Source organism: Budorcas taxicolor, chromosome 14 (genome assembly GCF_023091745.1).
Source record: "Budorcas taxicolor isolate Tak-1 chromosome 14, Takin1.1, whole genome shotgun sequence".
Classification (NCBI taxonomy): domain Eukaryota; kingdom Metazoa; phylum Chordata; class Mammalia; order Artiodactyla; family Bovidae; genus Budorcas; species Budorcas taxicolor.
The window spans coordinates 73,621,106-73,646,034 of NC_068923.1; the positions used below are offsets into that span (position 1 = coordinate 73,621,106).

Below are 24,929 nucleotides of genomic sequence, written 5' to 3' on the forward strand. Positions count from 1 at the left end.
CTGCCAATACTTTAATCTTGGACTTCTAGTCTCCAGACTGTGGGAAAATTAATTTCTGTTGTTTAAACAACCTAGTCTATGACATTTTGTTATGGCAGCCCTAGCAAATTAACATAAGATGTAAAGAAAAAAGAAACTTAAAGTTAGAAACTTTTACATCCAAAGATTATTCACAGATAAAAATATAAAATTTCTAAAATTCTACTATTAAGTTTTTAACTGTAGGTCTGTTACATAAAGTGAGGTATATTGGTACCTGTGAGATGAGGAAGAAATAAATAGTTGTTATTTCCATCAGTTAAAATATGGAGGAGAGAAATTTTCCTTTGGCTCAGAGCTTTAAGGATGTGTGTGTATGTATAGACATATATACAGAATCAAATTATGTATAAATGTAATTTTATCTCTCTATTTTTAAAGTTAAGTATATTCCAGCTGGCTAAAGAGTAGACATGACAAGAACAATAATCTGAGGCAGATCAAAAGTTAACTAACCTGAATGAGACCCAAATCACTTTTTATGCTCTTTAGATTATCATTAATTTTTACACTTTTCCTTCCTTTCCACTCCCATATTTTTCAGGATTATTTTAAAGATATACTAATCTATATCTAGGATATTGTTGATGGCAACAAATATAGACCTGGTAAGAGCAAGGTATCTGTTGAAAATGATTTCTTTTTTTCTCTTTCTTCCCCATCACCATCACCATCATCATCCCACCATCATCATACTATAGCTAACATTTCCTTTTTCCTTAGGGCTTCCCTTGTGGGGGATTCAGCTGGTAAAGAATCCGCCTCTAATATAGGAGACCTAGGTTTGATCCCTGGGTTGGGAAGATCCCCTGGAGAAGGGAAAGGCATAAGAGTTATACATACAGATTTAATCTTGAAAAGAATCCTTTGAGGTAGGTATTATTATTAGCACTCTGTGCTAATTTTGCTAAAGAGTATGAAGCTAACTTATTGCAAGGTTATGCAGAAATGAGCACAACTAGAGAAAATTGACAAAGTAGAATAGACTTTTAGAGAAACGCTATGTTTTAGTGAAGAAATCCAGGTGCAGCCACTGGCATTCTCCCTGACATCTTCATCAGTAAGTGATAAGATTTCTTGACTTTGTTTGGGATGGAAACTTTAAGTAGGTGATCTTAATTCTGATTTTTTAAAAAATGAAACCATTTCATTGGACATCTGGCTAGACTAAGCTTAGCAGTTTTTTGTTTGTTTTTTTTTAATGTGAATCCTACTTCCGTTTATAAAATGGTTGTACAGCTTATTCCAAGAAAGGATACTTCATTTCTTCCTGTAAGACACCTTAACCTATTCCTTGAGGACCTCACAGAGTAGATTGGGTTACTAAAATCACTCTTAATTAGAACTCTCTTGCTCTATGTATCGGACGATTCCATCTAATGCTGGTACAACGCTGTCTGTTTCATGCAAATATCAGGTTCTCTGGGTAGCTTAAGAATCAGCGCTCCAGTGGGCACCCAGCCCAGACCAATTATGCTATTGTTGGCGGTGTTGTGTGCTACCAGAAACTCAACTTTTCTGTTTATCCATAAAGATACTTTCCTTATCATTTTATTTTAATTGCTGCTATAAAATTATATCTTTCATTTCTTCACCTTCAATAAATAAATGTATTTTCATATATCATCTCAGGGATTTGTATAAGGCTACCTAATCTACATTTTAAAATTGACTTTTTATAAATTTGGTTTTTCAGTTTTCAGATCCATTTATGTCAATGCTGTTACAGAGTATTTCTTTTAAAATACCTATAGCCATATTTCACCCATTAATCAACTTTCCGAGAACCAGTCAGGCTCATACAAAGTCAACCTTGATAACATCATTTCTGAATTTCAGTAATTCAGTCTGTAATTTCTCATCATATGTTCTGTACTCTTTTTATCTATATATCCTTTGAAGATTCATAAATTATTTCTCCTTAAATTTTATTTTTTGGTGGGATCTCTGCTGCTTTAATCTATTTGAGAATAAAGGGAACATTCAGCGATATGAGTTACACTAAAATCCTTTTCATTAGCTCAATTACTTCTTTACCACTTCCTTTTTGACATTATCATATTCACTTCTGGTGTCTATGAAACATTTGTTGTTATTATAAAATAATATAACAAATATCTTTACCATTTATTAAGCAGTTTACTAAAAGCTAGACCATATATATACACTATCTTATTTCCTCCTAATCATCAACATATAAAATAGATAAGAAATAGATCTCAAAGCCTATTTAATAAAGAAACTGAGAAGAGGAGGTTAAACTACCCAAAGTCACTCAGGCAGAGTTTGCTTAACTCCAGGCTGGGATCTCATCTTGGACACTGACCTCATTTTGATATTAGAATCTTGAAGTACTCCTGACTCACAAACACCAAACATACAAGAATCACATAGATGCCTCTCCTTACCAGCTCCTACCCATCTCCCCTCTTTGGGAGTCCCAACTGTTTGTGTGTTGAAAGTCAAATTAAAACATTTAAGGCTGGCCTTGAATGTGTATTTTCAGTGTTGAGAAGAGAATGGAAGGTGAAGGTGAAGTCGCTCAGTTGTGTCCGACTCTTTGCGACCCCATGAGAAGAGAATAAGATCTAATAAAGGGAACAGCTTAGTTAACAACGGCAATTTATTTGCCAAAAACATTTTGCCTTGAACTGTCTGAATTTTTTATATTGATACTGCCTACAACTTCATCTTGTGAGGTTTATTTGTATTTATAGAGCTTTTCTTTTTCTTAAAGAAACTGTCTCTGTGCTATGTAGTTCATATTGTAATTTAAATTACTTTAGTGGGCGTTCTTTCTTCCTAATACGCCTCTTTGAAACCAGTGAAAGTGAAAGTGTTAGTCACTCAGTTGTGTCCGACTCTTTGTGACTCCATGGACTGTAGCTCCTCCGTCCATGGAATTCTCTAGGCAAGAATACTGGAGTGGATAGCCATTCCCTTCTCCAGGGGACCTTTCTGACCCAGGGATTGAACCCAGGTCTCCCACGCTGCAGGCAGACTCTTTACCGATGGAGCCACCGGGGAAGAGCTAAAATTAGTGGAAGTATGTTTAAAAGACAAGAAGCCTGGGAGAAGAGGTGCCAAGTGCCCCATTAGGTACATACAAAGAAGGATAAAAGATCTTTTCCTTTCTTTTGCTCCATTGTACCCTGATCCCAGAACACTAAATGGATTAATATGAACTTCTGGTTTGCATCTGAAAAATTCTGGGAAATTTATTGACTATATTACTTAATTTTAGAGAGATAAACATGAAAACCGAAAATTTTAGGTGCTAAAATAGGGTAAGATACTTTTGTGATAATTTTGTGGGAACATTAGCACCAAAAGAGAGCATTGTTTTCTACAGGAAAATAAACTTTGATTTCCAAATAAACACAGTATCAATAAACTGTAGTTTCCCTGTTGAAATCTTATGGACTACCCTTTAAAAAACAATCCTCTGAGTTCATTTAAAAACACTAAATATGCCTAATTAAAAAAGCAAACATCATATACTTAAATATTATAAAATTCTCCATATCAACTTTCATATATATATATATACACATACACTGTTTATCAATTATTGCTAATTATTGTAATCATATTACTCATGGAAAGGTAGTTGGCTTATGCTGAAGTATAACTCACATTGTTAAATCTAATAAACCACATTCTTCTAAACCAATGGGGAGCAGAGAATATTGGTTTTAAGTTGATCCTTAAATTTTTTTGAGAGTAGAACAGGTGAATCACATTTAAGCTAGGATAAAGAGAATGTAACAGGCATGAAAGGGTTCACAGGCTGGCTGCATAGTTAAATTCTGTTTTGAGGGGGAAAGCCCTGAGAATTCATTCACTGATTAAATAGGAATCATGTCTGCACCTCGATTTGACTAAATATTTAATTAATTAATTAGCTCTTATTAAATATAGGATGTCTACTTACAAATTTCCTAATATATTTAAAATATACTTAGAAAGACCGTAACTTTAAAGGCACTGTTCTACAGGTGCTCTCAAAGTGAATTACTAAGGAGATATTTTATAAATTAGTAATACTTGTTTACAACTATCAGTGCAGAACACTTGAGAAATTCAGGAAGGCAATGCCATTTAAAACATGAAATATATAGTTTTTTTAAAAACTTCATTAACAATTATATCCCATCAAAACTTCTTCATAGCTTCACTAGAATTTCAGGACTATAGCTCAGAGGTACAGCACATGCTCCATGGCTTTTAAACTTAATCTGTTATCTCAAAATTGAAAATGAAGTTTAGCTACAAATAATACTTTCCATGATTTAATGTGAATTGGTGTAGATTACTTAATCTTTCTATCTATGGCTTAGTTCTCTTCCTTATTACATGTTTTTTCAAGAATGAGTTGAATATATTTCAATATATTGAAAAGAATACTGGAGTGGGTAGCCTATCCCTTCTCCAGGGGATCTTCCCAACCTAGGAATTGAACTAGGGTCTCCTGCATTGCAGGTGGATTCGTTACCAGCTGAGCTATCAGGGAATCCCAATATATTGAAGCACATAGGTCAACAGCAAATATTTAGCTGGTACTTGCTAATCAAATAAGGAAGAAAAAAATGGTAATATAGGGTAAATATCCCTAGTTAAAAAGAGAGGGATGCTGTTGAAAATTTTAATATAAAGAGTTGTTAGTATGGAAATGAATAATAACTAAGTCTATAGATGCACTTGACTGGAAAAAGAACCCTCCTCAATTTTCTCTTTCATCCATGAGGGAGGTAGTCCAAAGTAGGGATGATAGGCAGACAGACGATCCAGCAAAGATAGTTCCACATCAGGAAATTCAGAGTGGAAAAAAACAGAGTTGTGTTTTGGATTCTTTTAAAATCTTAATGATTTGATTGCCTTTTTGGTTAGGCTGAGAGCGTAACTCCAGCAATTGAAAACAGATTTCTAAGTATTTGGCATTCAATAGGTAGGATTTGTTAGAAACTAGGAGAGGGCTTGTAAAGATCAGATCACTTATTCTCAAAGGAAGGCTCCATTTTTAAGTGACATCATTCATCATTTTCTTCTGAATAAAACCCTTAAAAAGGAAGTCAACTCAGTTACCTAGAAGTAAATTCTATAAGCAGCCTGTTTTAGAGCAGTGATGCTCAAACTATAGTCCACATCAGAATCATTTGGCAGGTTTGCTAAAACACAAGAACCTCACTCCTAGAGTTTTGTTTAAGCCATCTATGGGGTTGCATAGAGTCGGACACGACTGAAGCGACTTAGCAGCAGCAGCAGCAGCAGCAGTTCTAGAGCAGGCCAGATAACTGCATTTCCAAAAATTCTCAAGTGACGTTGATGCTACTGTCTGGAATTACAGTTTGAAAACCACTGCCTTAGCAAATACGTAGGAAATTATGTTGCTTAGCATAATTAGTCCTTTGCCAAGACTTAAATCTTCTCTAACCTAAAATAATTGGTGTCAAAGTTATAAAACTTTTGAGGTCTCAAGCTTTAATTTATGAGATGGAATGTAATCAAAACTTGTTTTTCTAAAAATAAAATTTGAGCCACATTTATAGTATTCCTTTGGTTCATTCTCTTGTAATAAATTTGTCAGGTATCCATAACAAGAATCACTGGCATTGCTTCTCAGGAACTTATTTTTATTGTATGAACAATGTAAATCATATGAGTGATCCAGTTTCTCTTGTAAGGAAGCTCACAGTCAGAATATAAGCCCCACATGTAGGCACAAAGGATCTCACACTATGCATTTTGTTCACAAGCTTTACTTCTGGTATTACCTTGTTGTGTCTTGACTTCATTTTCCCTTGATACTCATTTCTTCATTGACAATAATATTATATGTATTTTAAAAATCACCTAATTCCTTCATGAAGTACAGTGGGGTATAAACAAACATGAAACAAATGTGTTATACTATGTTTATGGAAGTTTTAATATCCTATTTTATCAGGATTTCATGCCTTGATTTTTAGATTATACAAAATGAATAAATGAGAGATTTGGCATAGCAGATGCCACAAAAGATTATGCCTATTTAGCCCTGCTGCTGTTGCTGCTGCTAAGTCACTTCAGTCGTGTCCGACTCTGTGCAGCCCCATAGACGGCAGCCCCCCAGGCTCCCCCATCCCTGGGATTCTCCAGGCAAGAACACTGGAGTGGGTTGCCATGTCCTTCTCCAATGCATGAAAGTGAAAAGTGAAAATGAAGTCGCTCAGTCATGTCCAACTCTTCACGACCCTAACTGCATCCTACCAGGCTGCTCCACCCATGGGATTTTCCAGGCAAGAGTACTGGAGTGGGTTGCCATTGCCTCCTCCAATTTAGCCCTTGACAGATATATTTTTAAAAGTACCTGGAAAGGCATAGCAATCAGTTCTGATATCAAGCTCAAAAGGTTAGAGATATATCTGAAATGTTGTATCATTACAAATCTATTTTCTATGAAATTCACTGAAACTATTTGAAGTTATTCATATTTTCATCTAAGAGGAAAATTTTTAGAAGTTTAGGGCCTGCAAAGCAAAGGCAAGGCTGTTTTTTGTTGGTCTTAAATTTACCTTTCTCTTGGCTTTAGGCCCGTGCCATTTCCAGGACAACAGAATGCTGTGATGAACAATCCTGTATTCACCACATCGGTCAATATTCATGTAATTTGGAAAAGAGATTGCTGGTTTGGAACATGACGCTGATGTAAGAATATCTGTCTCCTCTAGGTCATATAACAGAGGAACTAAAAATGTATACTGCCTACCATATACACATATCGAGCATAGTCAGTTATGCTTTACTTAATAAATCTTATTTTTATTGAAGAATGGGGTATAATTGAGAGAAACTGAAGTTTCAGAAGGTAAGGATAAAATAGACCCAAGTATAGAAAAATCCAAACTGCTTTTCTCTAGTACACAGATAAATAGACCACAAATATTACATGACTGTAAGTATGAGAGTACATAATAACTAAATATTATGAATAAGCTTTGCTAAGTTTTATATTTTTGTTAAATCTTAAATAAGTACATTAGAGCAAAGTCTTTTTCATGACTTTGGGAATGAATAATATGATAAACCTAAAAATGTTTTGAAAATATAAAGGCAATGAAGAGCACAAACAATAAAAAGAATACTTTTTTCCTATATTGGAAGACTTCATACCTCAATTGATTACCAAAAAGTGGTTCAAAAAGATTCTCACTTAAAAACTTGTTGAATTCCCTACATCTTATGAGTATGTATTTTGTTTCAAAAACTTATTAAAAATCAGATCAAATTAAAATACTATAAATAAAAAATTCTATATGTAGGAAAACCGTAAGATGAAAATAGAAGTTCTTCCTATACATTTTAGAGGGTGTTAGCGCCTTTTTAGGTTTTAGAAAATGAAAATTTCTAAAAGATTTGTTCTTCAGATCATTTAAGAGTTCCATTTCCTTAACCTCCTATATTATACAATGATTTTTTTCAAAACTTAAGGCAAATCTTTACCTAAAAGTTGGTATACAAACACATTATAAATTTTAGCATTTAATAATATCATGGGGCCATTGCACTATATGTTCGTTTCTGACTAATCTGCCTTCAGCAGTTTGAGAATCTAACGGTTTCATATGATTGATTATTTCACAACTTTTAAAAAGAAAAATGTCTTGCCTTTGCATGGTAATCTTGTTCCAGTCTGGGATCTGATCCGGCTACCTGTTTGTATTTGTTAATTTTCATTTGGCGATTTCTCTCCTCTATATCCATAGCACCTATCGAGTAGAAAAAAACCCATAAAATTAATGTTCAGTTCTTATTTCTTAGCCCTACTTACAGGATGTACCAAAAAAAAAAAAAAAATGGTAGGCTGATATACCACTTTCACTCAAGGTAGTAGTACAAATTAAATGTCATATTATTTTTAAGATTTATTTAAGTATGCAATTTGGTGAATAAAAGCAGGATTATTAAATATGTAAAATAATTAAATCTGAATAAAGTGTAAAAGGTTTTAAACAGAAGAGAACATATCTTCATTAGAGATAATACTTTCCGGGTAAATGTATGTCCAGGAGAATACATTTGACAGCACATAAACATGACAACAGTAATTTTACAACATATTTGGTCTGTAATTAATGCATCAAGATTGAAATTATTTACTGGAAAGAGGTTGCAAGTCTAATAGTTTCAAACACGATTGTACAACTGCATTTTAAGTTATCAAAAAATCAGCCCATGTATCAAAGCGGGTTGTTCCAGCATCTACGTGAATGTAGCTATCAAGATCACTTGAACATGGATTTTCTAGAACTAGAATGAAGAAAGAGGCACGTGGAGTAATACTCTTGAAAACAAACCATGCCAGTAAAGGCACAAAGTATTACTGAAATCATTTCAGGGGAAAAAAGAATGTGAGGAGAAAAATTGAGACGGTAAGCTTATTACAAGATGAGACTAATGCTGTCTGTAAAAGGTGCTTCCTCAAAACACATCAATTATAGATATCAAAAGGGTTTTTAAAAACTCTGGTTAGAATAAGAACTAAATTCAATGAACAAATCTTAGCAAATATGAAAAAGCAAACATGAGAAATGAAAAAACATTTCTCATTAATATGCATAATGCAAAATAAAATCTCAATTGTATGCTACAAATCTACAAACTGGGAAAAATAATCATAGTTTAGTAGGTTCAAGTGGTTTTCTCCAATAAAATGTTGCCAGGTAAATTCACAAACACTGAATCTAGGTAAGATTGTAAACACACACACACATGTACTCCTTGCTTAAGATCATAACTTTAAAACTGTAGTAAAGACATATGGACCATATTGTGACTATTCAAAAATAGGCATTTTAATACTCATCCTGGAAAAAACCTCACTGTATATTTGATAATTGCAAGCAAAATTTTTAAGTAAAAATTGATAACTAAACTAACATACAAAGGGAAGAAAATGTTTCAAAAAGGATTAAGAAAATCTTGACTAAAAGAATGTACAGAGTTTAGATTACATGATCTTTAAGTAAAAGTGCAAACTGAAATCATCTAATCAGTTTGAGTCAAATTTTAATAATGATCTGAGTTATTCTGTGCCAAATTATAAAATGGGGAATAAAAATATATTAATATAAATTGAATGATACACAAAATGAAGTGAGTGCTTCCATGATATGTGTTAAATATGGTCAGGTATAAATGTCTATTATTTATTAAAATACAATATTGAAATTGTTTGTACCTCAAGAGATAGTCTCAGATAAATATGTTTATTTCTCCAAAGTTAAGGGAATGAAAAAGCCATCCAAGCTTCAAAAATTGTGTGCTAAAAAAATACTAGCTAAAGTAGGTATTTGGGAAGGTTCTTTGAAGTTTTTTGACATTACAGTGGCAAAATAGTATTTTAACTATAAATAGCAACAATAGACAAGGCTTAAACACATTTTATACACACATATATAAAGATATATACACACACATATATATATACATACACATATACATATATGCATTTTCTAATATCAAGACTATTTTCTGGACATCAACCTCCTATGACAGTACATTAAATTCTTCCTTCTTATTGGATAATTATGGGATATATACTGACAGGTGTTGGGAAGCTTTTTCTGTAAAGAGCTCAACAGTAAACATCTTAGACTTTGCAGACCATGCAGTCTCTGCTGCACCTCTGACACTGTAATATGAATGCAGATTTAGACAACATATATATTTTATATACACAAAATATATGTGTGTATTCCAATAAAACTTTATTTACAAAATAGGCAATGGGCTGAATTTGGTCCATGGCCACAGCTTGCTGAACCCTGCACTGAAGCATTTTGGTAATTTTGCGATGAGGAGCTTTTTTCCTTAGTAATGGTTTGAAGATTTTGTAGAATCAGGTTTATGGAATATCATATACATTTAACAGATCACTGAGGGAATCTAAGAAGGATATTAATCTGTTTTTGCTAAAAGAAAACAAAGATGCAAATAGAGTAATACAAACATTTAAATACATCAACTAAATTCTAATCTCAAACAAATCTTTCCAATCATCATCTGTATAGTCCTTAAATTGGAAAAATTCGTTGGAGTCTCTTTCCTTTTATTCCTTCTTTTCTGGCTAGGCTCTGGTATTTATTTATTTACATAATTTGTTTATTTTTACTTTGTTAAGAGTCTTAACCAATGAAATCTCAAGGGACCATCTTAGTGAACATACAGTAAACAAACTTGGGTAAATATACTTTTAACTTAAAATTCTCCCAGGAACCTAATCTGTAAGAAAAACAGTGCCTCTCTCCAATAGTATTTGAAGTCTTCCACTTCTTTTCTACATTTTTATCAAGCTATTTTCTTAAAGAAAACACTCCACAGATAATAATATCCTTAGAGAAGAAAGTATCCTGAATAAAGAGAACTACTGTAAGGGATTCTTCATCAACAAGATAATTTTTTGTTGTTGTTCATTATCACTATGGAAAATAATCCAGAAATCATATTTTTAATACCAGTATTTTTTTTCAATCAAACTCAGTATTTTTTCTTTTTCCCATAAATGAAAAACCATATGAAGGAATCTATGCAAGTAGAGGAATTCTCAGCTGGTGCTAGTGGTAAAGAATCCATTTGCCAATGCAGGAGACATAAGAGACACTGGTTTGATCTCTGGGTTGGGAAGATCCCCTGGAGAGGGCATGGCAACCCACTCCAGTATTTTTGCCTGGAGAATCCCACATACAGAGGAACCTGGCTGGCTACAGTCCATGGGGCTGCAAAGAGTCAGACATGACTGAAGGACTTAGCACACATGCAAGTAGAAGAGTTGCTTACCATCCGGTTAGGGAATAGAATATGTAATTTCTCAACTTTAACTCTAATGTCCAAGGCTGTACTCTCCAAAGTACATTAAAAGTAAATTAAAGTGATAAGGCAGATTTTTCTCCATTTCCTTTCTCTCCTTCAAATCTACCCTAAAATTTGCATATACAAGGTCCTGAATATTCTGTAATAATGACTAATCATTTGATTGCAGATATCTCACTTTCCCATCTATTATCAAGTAGTATCTTCCTGAAATAGTCTCAAAAATACATTTTGGGAAAGGCTGGTTCATAAGTTTAGAAGGTAAATTTATCTAGTAATCATTGAGTCATATTCTTATATGTGAGGACACTATGCCTATTTACAGAAGATATCTTTGTGGTTCGATATGATTTTGTAATTTGAGTACACTAAAAAATTTAGTCATTATAATGTTCAATATCAAATCAAATATCAATATATTTTCAAATTATAACAAAAGTAGATTAAAAGGTTAACAAGAGTATCACTCTTCCAGGACAAACCCAATTCAACAAAAGTTTGCATATGTTTCTATTTCTGAAAAATTATTAAAGATATTACACTGTAATATTCAAATTGTCTCAAATTCTTGGTTATAAATTATTAAGTACACTAAGAAAATACTTCTTGTTTCAATGTCTTAATAATATAAGCCATCTAAGAAGCATACTTATTCTTAAATGAATAAACTAATTGTTGTGGTTACTTTTAACTTAAAAAGATTGTATTTGCCCAAAAAGTTAAAAAGTCATATTTATAATATTGGTATGGCAATTAAGTTTAAAAAGTTAAAGTTATAGATGGATTTTGTAATCAGAGATGTATTGAATATAACCAGATTAACCAGCAGCAAGACAGTGGTTGCTTAGGTTTCTACACTTACAGTACCTCTTCAGTGATTTCTGTAAGTTAAGTGTTAGTCGCTCAGTTGTGCCTGACTCTTTGCGACCCCATGGACTGCAGCCCACCAGGCTCCTCTGTCCATGAGATTTTCCAGGCAAGGAAACTGGAGTGGGTTGCCATTTCCTTCTCCAGGGGATCTTCCCAACCCAGGGATTGAACCCAGGTCTCCTGCACTGCAGGCAAATTCTTTACCGACTGAGCTACAAGGGAAGCCCAGTGATTTCTGTAGTGCAGTGCAAACAATAGTTTAAAGTTTGCTTTTCCAAGTGTGCACACACACACACACACACACACACACACACACACACACACACAGCTGTTGGTGTTCCAAAGCAGCCTCACACATCATACTTCTCTGAAGGACACAAGTCTGGCAATAATGCAATTCATAATTAAGCTAAGTAGTGGTCAGAATATTGCAGGGCTGCTGACTCAGGGACTCATCATGTATTCTTAAATAAAATATTTAAATCTGGGGATCTTAAGAGGGAAAACTCTTTTAAGTCCAACAGCAAAGCTCAAAGAAAGAAAAGCCAAGAAAATAAATTAGAGAACCTATGATTACAACATCATAGAAGTCTGTGCTGTGCTGTACTCAGTCACTTTAGGGATGTCTGACTCTTTGTGACCCTATGAACTATAGTCTGCCAAGCTCCTCTGCCCATGGGATTCTCCAGGCAAGAATACTGGAGTGGGTTGCCATGTCCTCCTCCAGGGGATCTTCTGACCCAGGGACTGAACCTACATCTCTTATGTCTCCTGCTTTGGCAGGCAGGTTCTTTTTTTTTTTCGATTTTCAATTCATATTTTATTATGAGGCATTAAAATCTGGTTAGGAATAAATGAAATCAATAAGGAAGAAGGGAAGCAAAAAATGAAGGGCAGGCAGGTTCTTTACCACTAGCTCAACCTGTAAAACCCCATGGAAGTCAAAGACCATTTAAATACCAACAGTGTGGAAGAGGAACAACCAAACAAAAGCAGGTTACAGACAGCAATGATGACAGTGATAGAAATAACATATTTCAAATGAACAAAGTGAAAAAGGCCAAATTCATGGACTCTCTAAATGCTGCAATTACCATTTAGGCATGTACCAAATTGAGAGCAATACAAAAAGATATAATCAGCGCGGGCAGCTGTTTTCTCACTCTGAGGTAACAATGACACAAGAAAAAGCTCAGCCATTTGCGTATTTATTTTCTAGATTCAGTAGGCAGACTATAAAAACAGCTCACTGATGTTTTTCAAAAGTCAGAGGAGTAAGAATAGAAATTGTTAAAATGACTCATGAGATAAATAAGAGTATGTAATATTTTGTCATGTTATAATTTTATTTTCAAAGGAGGTGCAATTCCAAAAGATAGTATTCTCTTCAATTTTATTGAATATTTTAAGTACTTTTTCAATAATCTAGTAATAGAAAAAATACTTTTCAGATTGATAGTAATAAACTAGCTGTTGACAAAAAAATCCATGGTCATTTATATGAGTGTTTTCCAAAGAACCTTATGTATAAATATTAAAAGCAAGGTCCTTAAATTTTTGAACCTGAAATTTCACTTCTCAGGATCTTTCTTAAAGAAACAAATCAATGTACATACATCTTCATTGCACTATTATTTGATAATTTTAAAGACTGGGGAAAAGAAACTTCAAATGTTCAAAACAGGGGAATAAGTACATGCATTTATGGCATGTCTACAGAATATTATACATTCACAAAAAATTATGTGAATAGTGTGTACATCCATCCACCTGTATAAATTATATTAAAGATATTATAAAATATTAAATGATGGATATTGTACTATAGTTAGTAATTTTAAAAATATATATACTCATAAAAATATATAGGCACATAACTGATACAAAAGACAAAGAGATGGAGTAAAAAAGATGTAAGATTTACACATCAGAGTAGTTATCAGTTATCATTGGTTACCAGAAGTTAGTATAAGTGCTTTTGGCTTATTTGTGTTAATATATAGTTTATAAAGTATCCACAATGATCATACAATATACAGAAAAAAAATTATTAAAAATACACAAAATATAATATTTATGTGAACAAAGACAAATTATTCAGTTTGAAAATATTCTGTCATGATTTGATAAAGTCTTTTGGAAATAAATATTAAATAATTTTAAAAATGCAAATGTGCAATCATTAATTATTTATCTTAGGGACATACACTCTTGTTAAATAAAAGTATGTGGGTGCACTGATTAAAAGTGGTACAAAATAAGAAATACTTCCAAATGTAATAAAGTGCACATCTTTCCCATTTTTATGTATATTAATACGAAAGTGATTTGGCATGTTCTCAAATTTTCCATGTTTTTTTCAAGTGTAGGACCTAAGAAACTGCAACAAAAACTTAAGTTCACTTTAAAATGATTTCTTCAAAATCACTTGTCTGTAATGAATTTTCTCATTTTTTAGATTAAAACATTTATACTAGAGCCTCATAAAAAGTATACTTTTATTAGCCAAATTATTTATTAAAATAAATGTAATGCAGAGAATTAAATATTGGAACAAGTTAAACTGAGAAAAGATTTGGAAGTAAATACTGTGAAAAAATTATAAATTATGTACCAGATTATTCTGTACTAGTACTGGGGCAAATGGAAGCATTTTATTTTGAAGTATAAACAAACATAATCTTAACTATACAACTAAGACACGTGAGTTTTAAGAAATAGTTATTTCCAAGTCAATCAATTTTGAGGATTTCTCTACTGTTGTCACTAGGAAATAACACATTTGCAATGAAAGAAAGTATGATTTGGTTTCGCTTATATTGCATTTACTTATAAAATGATCTTGGCTCCTAGAAATGAAGGAAAACTGAACTTTATAAGTGCCTAAATGTTACATGTGGAATTAAATGAAACATAAGAATCCTAGAAACTTATACAACTGTTGTTCTACTGTGAGGTTCATAGTTATGGGCTATCGTCTCTTGAATTCTGTTCTCAACTTTAAAGATCTGTGTTAGATATTTAGGTTACCTGTTACTCTGCGTATCTGTATGCTGCTTGTCTATTAACAGTCTACCATATTCATTAAATGATACTTCAGAGGAGATGCTATAGACAAATTTCAAAGACTCCTTTCACTGTAGTCAAAAGAAACTGATATTCAAACCACTTTAGGACGTATGTGATAAGGAGTGGCCTAGTGATCTCAGGAAATACAGTATGTCTATTTCCAACATCTAAATTCAGTGAACAGACTTACTGAGATTTTATTATTCAGAGGACTTGGATTTTAGCACCATTTTATATTTCAACGTGTAAAGTCAGGATGTACTTGGAATCAGGGTAGATCAGGGTTTTGACCATGTAGAGTTCAGTGAAGGTAATCACCACAGTGTTGATAAGGCTTGGAACTACCCAGAGTTAGGGTAACGAGTATGTTTGTGTTATATGGGATTCAAGAAAATCTTAAAAACAGCACTAGTTTAAAAGGTAAGAGCCAAGGCTAGGGTTCAAGTCTTAATTTCTCAAGCCCTATAACTGTCAGCACTTCATTTCACCTTTCTAGGGATAAAGTTCACCATCTGTGAAATAAATAATTTTGGATCAGATAGTCTTTACGATCCTTTCAGCTATATAACTCTCTGATTGGTTAATTCTGAAGTCAAATAATGTTTAAGTGCTGGTTTTTTTATATTGTAATACCTATTTCATCAATGTAGAAAATGTAAAGTGTTCTAAAAATTCTTGCTCTCTTTGCCCTGGCATTGCATTCATTAAAATTTCCTTTAATGAATGTTTGTGTGTGTGTGTGTGTGTGTGTGTGTGTGCATAGCAGCAGGGAGAGGAATGAGATGAAAGAATAAAGGAAGGAAGGAGAAAGGCAAAAAGATGGGGAGGGAGGGAGGCTGGGAAAGAGAGACAGAATTGAAAAGCTCATTAAACCAAAACCTTTGTACAGAAAAAAAAAAAGATCATAAGGGCAATCTAATCTAGAAGCTTCTTTCAGACTAGCTAAAATGTAACATTTTCTACAGTGTACACTGACATGTTTAGGGGGAAATGTTAGTAATCTAATAACTTAGTTACTTTAAACTTGTTAGTCAATTCCTCTATCTTTGAGAACACAAGATATATTTTAGAGGATAAACTAAATTTTAAAATGTAAGTCCCTCAAAGAAGGAATGTAATGATTATCATTACAATTGCTTTTAACAAAAAGTATAATAACCACTGATAAATGATAAAAACATGAGTCATATTCATCAGGTTAATAAGGTATACCTTATACGTGTTAAGCTCTTTGGAATGTTCTGACTTTTCATTATAGCTAAAATCTACATTATAGATAAGATAATCCACAGGGTAGTAAAGTCATAACATTACCATGAGTATGTCTTATCTCCATCTTACTGTGTTTTGGTATGACATAATTAGCATAGACCACGCTGTGTCTGACATCTGGAGCCTAATTAACATATCCTTAAAATATACTTCAACTACATCCATTCACGTATATCAATGGATAGCACAGAAGGCTTGAAAGGAGTATAATAAAGAAATTTAAATGCATCTTTACATTTGTTTGCTTAGAAACATATAGAAATTTAAATATACTTAGAAATACTGCGTTAATTTGAAAATCATAAACATATAAAAATATCCACCATATAAAAACTGGGATAAGACCTATGCTGGAAAAGAGACCTATGTAATTTTTCTTATGTATATTAGTTTGGAAATTGATAACACCTAAATCTATGTGCCCTTGATTGAATATTTAGATATGTAGATTTTAAATAGTACCCATGCTTGGACATCAAGCTTTATTTCTTTCTCCAAAGGTGCTAATAATGATTATTATTAGTCAATGGTGCAAGAATGACCATACAGAGTAATGTCACACAGTATTCAAAGAAATGTATCTTAAATGCCTTCATGAATAGGGACATTTTATGAAATATTCCTATTTAGTACTGAGAAAAAAGAAAATTAAAGTTAGGTGAGATCACTCTCAGAAAGAATGAAGAGGCACCAGTAGAGATTAACATATGTTAAGAGACTAAACTGAATTTCATTCAGCTTTTCAAATTACACATGGGAATATCAGTTGCACTGAGGATCCTAAATAAAACTGCAAACTGGATTTGGTTGGTCTCCACTGACATTAGATTTCCCTTCCTCAACCCTCTTCCTGGTCTCTTCTTCCTAGACCTCTAGCCTTGTTCTGTCATGTTGTTCTCTGGACAGTATCCCCCACCCCACCTCCCTTCATTCTCTACTTTGTCACCAATAAAGCCCCCATTTCCTGAGAATGAAGACATGGACTCTGGCACCAAATCTGAATGCTTCTGCTTAAATTCCAGATTCAAATGATTAAGAGTAAGTTATTTAATAGATTTATACCTGAATTTTTCAGTTTATCTACTAGAAATAAAAATAGTACCTACAAAGCATGGGAAACTCAGTTATGGATTAAAATAACTTATACCACAGTGACTGATTACTGAGTCCTACTTTTGCAACTATGCCAAGTCCAAACCCTCCCAATCCCCTTGTCTGAGCTAGTTCTTATACTGGGTCTCCCAAGAGTAAAATCTGCAATATGTGGAATTAACTTCCTAGGCATCAGTTATTCATCACCATGGGACTCATCGAATCTAGTATAAAAACAATGGATTTTTATATGATGTGAGCATTTGTGCTTGTACAAGTGAGCCTTATATATTTGAGCTGTCAAGTTGGACTACCCAAATATAGAGTTTCTTACTGTCTCCAATACTGAGTCAAGTGCAACATTATTTGGCTACTGCTTGTTTCCTCTTATATCATGATGACTTTACTCAAAGAAATACTTCATTGAATACTGTAGTTAAGATAAGTCTAATATTGTCAAACTTAGGTCTCAAAAGTTCCCTCAAAGGTCATATTTGCCAAATTCAGTGATCACTCCTCAGCACCATTCTCCTGGGCTCACTGCAGCCCTTGGTGCTACTACACTATACTGCACTATTCTTGATATTCTCTCCATCAGTTTGGCTCCACATGTTTCTGATACTCTTGTTCACTCTTTCTCAGATGACGTTGTTAGCTCACCTTTTTCAGCCCATCATTGACATAAATGCATTTCCTAAAGTGTTACTATAACTTTCTTTTTTATTCATACTTGAGTGATTTTGTCTAAATCCATAGCTTCAACCGTCACTTCAGTTATGAGTATTCCTCCCTTTAGTTCCTACCTTCCCTGTAACTCAAGGCTCACATTTTCGATGTTTTCTAAATACACCTAAAACCACCTTCAGCACCTAAAACACAGTTTGTCCAAAACAAGTTAAAGTTACTTCTCATGTCTGCTCTCCCTTTAGTTATCAATACATGTCTAAAATACCCAGGCTCTACTTGCTGACTGCCTTGCTTGTACTTCATCTTTCTTGGTTAACTGATTATTGCATTAGACACAAAGCTTTAGTCCTTCCTCTGTTTCCCAGCACATCCACTGTAGTCATCTCTTCTCTCTGAAGTCATAGGTCAACCTTGTCCATTAACATGGCCTCTTTTGGGAGGGAACTTGTCTCTTAATTGCTTGAGATGTGTTAGATAAAGTAAAATTTTTGATTAGCATATATTTGGTAGTATTTGAGTAATATATTAAGATTCATTTAAATTTTGTGTATTTGTAATAATTTAAAAAGTCAGATGTATGGAGGCACAATTTACAAAAATTAATATTCACACTATGTAGGTACAAAAGTATATGACATTTGATACATGTATATAGTCATGCAGCCTCGCCACAATCAAGCTACAGAGTGTGTCTGTTACCCTAAAAAGTTCCCTGGTGTTGCTGTGTCATCAGTCCTCCCCCTGCCAGCCCAGATAACAACTGATCAGATTTCAAACTAAGCTTATAATTTTAGACTAACCTTATAATTTTTCTCCAATAGTTTTTAGACTAAAATTTTATTTGATCAAGGCACAGAAAATGCAATATAACAATGCTTCTAAAAATAACAGTTAAAATTGTGTCCTCTAGAACTTGATACTTAATGTTCTGGCACAATTAAGTTCTTAACAATGACAGCAATACTCGGTACGTGCTAGGAATTGTGCTAACAGCTTTACATGTGTTTTAATCATGTACAGCTAGGAGACTGAACCAGTCAATTCTGAAGGAAATCAACCCTGAATATTCATTGGGAGGACTGATGCTGAAGCTGCAGCTCCAATACTTTGGCTACCTGATGTGAACAGCCGACTCACTGGAAAAGACCCTGATGCTGGGAGAGACTGAAGGCAGGAGGAGAAGGGGGTGAAAAGAGGGTGAGATGGTTGGATGGCATCACCGACTCAATGGGCATGAGTTTGAGCAAACTCAGGGAGATGGTGACGGGCAGGGAGGCCTGGGGTGCTGCAGTTCACACTGTCTCAAAGAGTCGGACACGACTTAGCAACTGAACAACAGTTAGCACAGCAGTTTGCGGTAGGACTTTTTTTTTTATTAGAAAATTTGTAAGGTGACTGATATTGGTCTGTTTTATAAAGCTTATAATCTGAAATATTTAGTCCTGAAATGACTCTCTCGCTCTTTCACACCACTCTCAGGTCTTTTTAATTCTTTTCTCTTTGCCCAATGTTCTCCCTTTAAAAACATCTCCTTTTTCTTTTCTAGCGACATCTCCTCTTGGCTAATTTTCTTTTTTGGCAATGCTTCTTCAGGCTATTTCCCTACGAGCCAACCTTAGACTGTGATATGGTAATTTTTAATCTGTAATCTTCTTTTTAGAGATTCCTTCTGGTTCTCTTTCCTATACTTTGAATTGGCCTATCAACCTCCTTTACATTCAGCACGATCTTAACACCTATGACCAGGTTCTTCCTGTCAGCTGTGTTACATAATTGATTAACCCAACTGTTGTTGCTGTTCAGTTGTTAAGTCATGTCTGACTCTTTGAGATCCCTTAGACCGCAGCACACAAGGCTTCCCTGTCCATCACCAACTCCCTGAGTGTGCTCAAATTCAGGTCCATTGAGTTGGTGATGCTAACCATCTCCAATATTTCTATTCATTGTCATTTTGCTGTCCATTAAACTTTGGCTTTCCCATTATCAGTTCCCTTCCTCATCCCTCCTCTCATTTCCCATACCCCAGCCCTCAACATTTCAAGCAGACTGATAAAAGAAACTATTATCTGTCAAGTAGCATTCTTCTCTCCAGTTAAACTATAACCTAATTTACATTCCCTTCGGAATTATCTCAATATATTCATGCTAACTTATTCTGTTTTATATGAAATCTATTTACTGCTCATAACAATCCATTTATATTACAATATTTTTATAAATATTAAACATACAACTTCAAATAAGCAAAGAGGAAGAAAGTTATCTGAATATATGCCTTTTTTCAAAGGTCAAAATTTATGAAAATTTTAAGGCTTTTGGTTTATACTGAAAAAAACTGCTTTTTAGGAAGATTATATTAAACTATGCTACCACTCTTTTACCACACTCTCCCTAGTGGTTATGAAAGAAATAAAACATTTTTGTATATTTTTTGATCAATGAATTTCCTGTTTAGTAAAATTTCTGTGTATGTCTTTTGCCCATTTTTCTATTAGAGCTTTTTGGAATATACAATTTATATTACAATTGATACTATTTGTTTCAAAGTGATTCAGATGTTAAGGCTCTTAATACTGAGTTGCAGCAAATATGTTTCACAATTTGTTGTCTGCCTTTTAATTTGTTTATGCTGATTTTGATATGTGAAGTTAATACCTGACATATTTTAGTCAGATCTCTCTTTTTAAATTTTTTCATTGCTTTTATTCTTAGAAAGCATTCTCCCCTCCAGAAAGAAACTCTTTATGCTTTCATCAAACATAATTAACTCCTTAATCACATGCAGTTCATTTTGCTTAATAGGAGGTATAAGCAAGCAGCCCAAAGTCACATCTCTAGTGAGTGACAGACTTGGGTTAGAATTCAGACCTATATGGGTTCAATGTTCTTGCTGTTTCAATCCAACTCTCTTGCCTCAGAAATCATAAACTTCATTTCTGGTATAGCAGTCCTGATGTGCAAGTTTTTATGACAACAAGCTCCTAAAGTGGTAGCCACAAACTAGTAATAAGACATCCGCAACAAATATAACAAAAAGAATTAATGCTATCATTCTATCATATCATAGAAAGAATGTCTACACATCAAAATGCATGGGCTTCAATACAGTTGATCTAAAATAAAAAGTGCTTTTTAATATGGTATATAATAATAAAATAACGGTTTCATTTATATAGTACTTACTATGTAACAGACAGTTTTTAGGTGCTTTACATAGTATGTATTAACTAATTTCATCATTATGAAAGCACTTTGACATAGTAATGTTATTATCTCCATTTTATAGGTGAGGTATCTGATAGCAGCTTTCTCAGGATCGCACATCAAATAAGTGGTGAAACTGATCAGGCAGTCTAGTACCACAGTCTTTGCTCTAATACTGCTTCTCAGACTATTTCTTAAAGGAACACTATTTCCCCCAATATCAATATTTTTATGAAAGAGAATTAAAGTGAGCAAAATTTACTGGTCTAGGCAAAACTGAATATCATAGTATCAACAGTGCATGAAAACTATTTTGAAAATTTAGCAGTAACATCTTACAATCAGGATTAAGTTCTAAACTTAAAAACAATGCATTCTAACACCCCACTTAAAATATGAAACAGCTGAAACCCAAAGACATTAAATTATGTGTCTGTAATCACAGCTTACTAGCAAGAATAAGACTAAAACTAGATCTCTTGTATTCTATCTAATAATCTTTCCAGTTTCTTCCACACCACACACACAAGGAAGAAGTGTTCAAGATCATGTTTATCCCATGTTTGGGTATTTTTGTTTCAAGCTCCAGGAACTTTCCTAACTCTATTACCTTATAGTTGAATATTTATAGGCTTTAAAGAACTAAGTCTAAGTATTATACTCTATCAGTAGTAGTTTTCATACATAATGTGATGTTTTTATATATGTCCATATACATATATTTCATTCAAGACTTTTTGGTTAAAAATCACAATGCTGCTGCTGCTAAGTTGCTTCAGTCGTGTCCTACTCTGTGCGACCCCATAGACGGTAGCCCACCAGGCTCCCCCGTCCCTGGGATTCTCCAGGCAAGAACACAGGAGTGGGTTGCCATTTCCTTCCTCAATGCAGGAAAGTGAAAAGTGAAAATGAAGTCACTAGTCGTGTCCGACCCTTAGCGACCCCATGGACTGCAGCCTACCAGGCTCCTCCGCCCATGGGATTTTCCAGTCAAGAGTACTGGAGTGGGGTGCCATTGCCTTCTCCGAAAAATCACAATATTGCTTAATAAAATGTTAAGCTTAAACTTATATAAAGTATTTCTCAAAGTTACTGTGTCTCTCATAGCATCTGAGCTATCTAACACAGTACTGAAACAGAGCTGACATCATGTGCCTCATTATGAACTGAGTGATTTACATTTTCTGTAAAATTTCACTGTAGTAACTAGAGATACGTTTTCCCATGACTAATCAATCTCGTAAAAAAAAATTTTTTTCCCATGCCATGTGGCTTTCATGATCTTAGGTCCTCCACTAAGGGACTGAACTTGCGCCCTTGTCAGTTAAAGTGCAGAGTCTTAACTACTGGACTGCCAGGGAACTCCCCATGATTGAGCAGTCTTGAGTGCCTGTGTCTTAGATTTTTGTTAATAATATTATGTCCATTAAATACAGAATGTAACCAAAAACGGAAAATATCTACATAATGGATAAAATATATTAAAAAAATGATTGGTAATAAATTGAAAACTTGGGGAAATTTCAAAAACAGTTTATATGTACATTTAGATGTAAACACATATACACTTATTATCAAACTTCCCCTACAATGAATGTTACTTTTCTACCACTTTAGGATACAACACAAGTAGAACAAAATGTCAAATGTAAGCTCATAGCACTGAAAATATGGTACATATGCCAAGCAAACATAATAAGAATTGAAGAGTAAATTTGAAATAATACATACCAATGAACAGTATTCCAGAATAATTAGATAAACAAAACAAAAAAGGAACCATTTTCATGCTAAGAATACTATAATTGAAATCATTTAGCTCAGGCTTCTCTCCAGAGATCCAGACCCATATATCCAAACACAGATATTAGATGAATATTCCAGAGAAACCTCAAACTAACCCATCCCCAAACTGAACTCTTTATTTTGCACCCTAAACTTTTGTTCAATTCATATTCCCTATAACATAAACTATACCATTACCTATCCAAAGATTATTCTTATTTTTTTCTTTTCCTTACAACAATAATGTCCAATTGATAACTAAGTCTTATAGATTCTACATCTTTAAATAACTTCTAATGAATCAACTGCCTCTACTGATACCTTAATTCAGCCAATTTTGATCTCTCAACTGATTTATGCAATATCCTCATAAATGGTATTTCTGCTTATATAGTTCCAGTCCACTTTTTACCAAGCTTCCAGGTAGTCTTTCTAGAAGCAAATATCTGATTGTGTCCCTCTCTTGCTTTATATGCTTCAATAACTTACACAAACTTCAGAAACCCTCCCTGGCCTACTTTTGTCTAAACAAATCTGAAGCCATTCCGCCATATTATTTCCTCTGCCTGATATATTCTGTACACATTAAGGTCAACATATTCCCAGCTTTCAGTATTCAACTCAAGGATCACTGCTTCCATGAAGCCTTTCTTGAACTAATACCCACACTTCTCAAGGGGAAATGATAACACTATCCTTTGTGATTCCACTTTAGTCTACATATACATATAAATTATATGTATATATTTCTTATAGCACCTATAATACTATTGCGCTTATTTGTTAGACTCATACTAGAAAAAGTCCACAAGCAAAGGGGCTATTTTGTGCGCCCTGTGATTTCCAGCACCTGGAACAGTACCACACAGCGAGTACTCAATAAATGAGTGTTGAATAAATGTTTACTTCTTTCATGAAACTTTGTCTGGCCGTCTATTCGAATCAAATTTTATTTGACTTTATACCTTTGTAGAACATACTGTTGAGTCATCCATTTTAGCACATCAACATAGCATGTTACCCACATATTTTAACTCCTCTGTGATACTGACAGCTTGTTTAGGGCATGTATTAGGTCTTCAATAATTTTCCATGTTCTAACACACTGCTGAACTCAAGACAGAAATAAAATACATTTAGAATTATGTATTAAAAAGTTAAAAATAAGTTTTAAGCCTAAAACAAACTGAAGTATGATTAATTTGTTAATTTAACCTACCTGACTATACATAAGCATACATATATTTGAATCTGGAGTTAGTTACCCAGTTATGGAAAAAAATGTATATATATACTTCTATGACATAAAATTAATCATTTTATTTTTATTCATCTAATTGGAGCAGTTGCTGCTAAAAGTTGAATATACAACTACCTAAAATAAAAACGCCTGCAGATTTAACATTTTGTTAATATAGGAAAAGAATGAAAAATTAGAAGATAAGTAAAATATAGTAAAAAAAAAATTTCTAAGACAAGTTAGATAAATGAAAAATAACAAAGAAAACAGTAGAAGAGACAGACCTGCATGTCTTCTCCTTGTGGCGTCCACTTCTTCTGTGATCACATCGTGTAATGGACAGACATAGACAAAGGAGATGGGTGTGAGTGGATGTGTTCAAAAGGCAAAAAGTGACACTGAAGGGAAGGGCCTCAAATCATTTTGAGAAAGAATCCTGTGCACAGTTGCAGGGAAGATATAATCAAATACATACCATATTAAAAGAAAAAAAAATACAGAAGAACTGATGGTGAACTGGTTAAGCTACTAAGGATTAGCAGAATCAGAAAAGTAAAGTTAGTATAGAAATAAAGAGGATTCAAATGTTTACAATTATTTATGGACAGCCAATCCTGAATAGTGATGCTGAAGAAAGATATCATTAGTAAAAACAACAGTACTTGTAAGACCATATTGTTTAAGACATTACTAAGTCCATTTCAGATCTCTGAAAATGCTTTTAGAATTTTTAGTCATCATTGAAAGGAAACGATTTAATTGAATAATCTTCAAAAAGAGCAATAAAAATAGTTTATTTCTATGCCCTTCAAGTTTCCTT

At 33.6% G+C, this 24,929-nt stretch overlaps 1 protein-coding gene across 1 annotated transcript in view; it reads right to left on the reverse strand.

The window, feature by feature from the left end:
• Positions 1 to 24,929, reverse strand: part of RIMS2 (regulating synaptic membrane exocytosis 2) — a 595,573-nt gene that overhangs the window by 153,042 nt on the left and 417,602 nt on the right. The window contains exon 24 of the mRNA XM_052651514.1: positions 7,687 to 7,787. Within this exon, the coding sequence (XP_052507474.1) occupies positions 7,687 to 7,787 (101 nt within the window). The remainder of the gene's footprint in view (positions 1 to 7,686; positions 7,788 to 24,929) is intronic.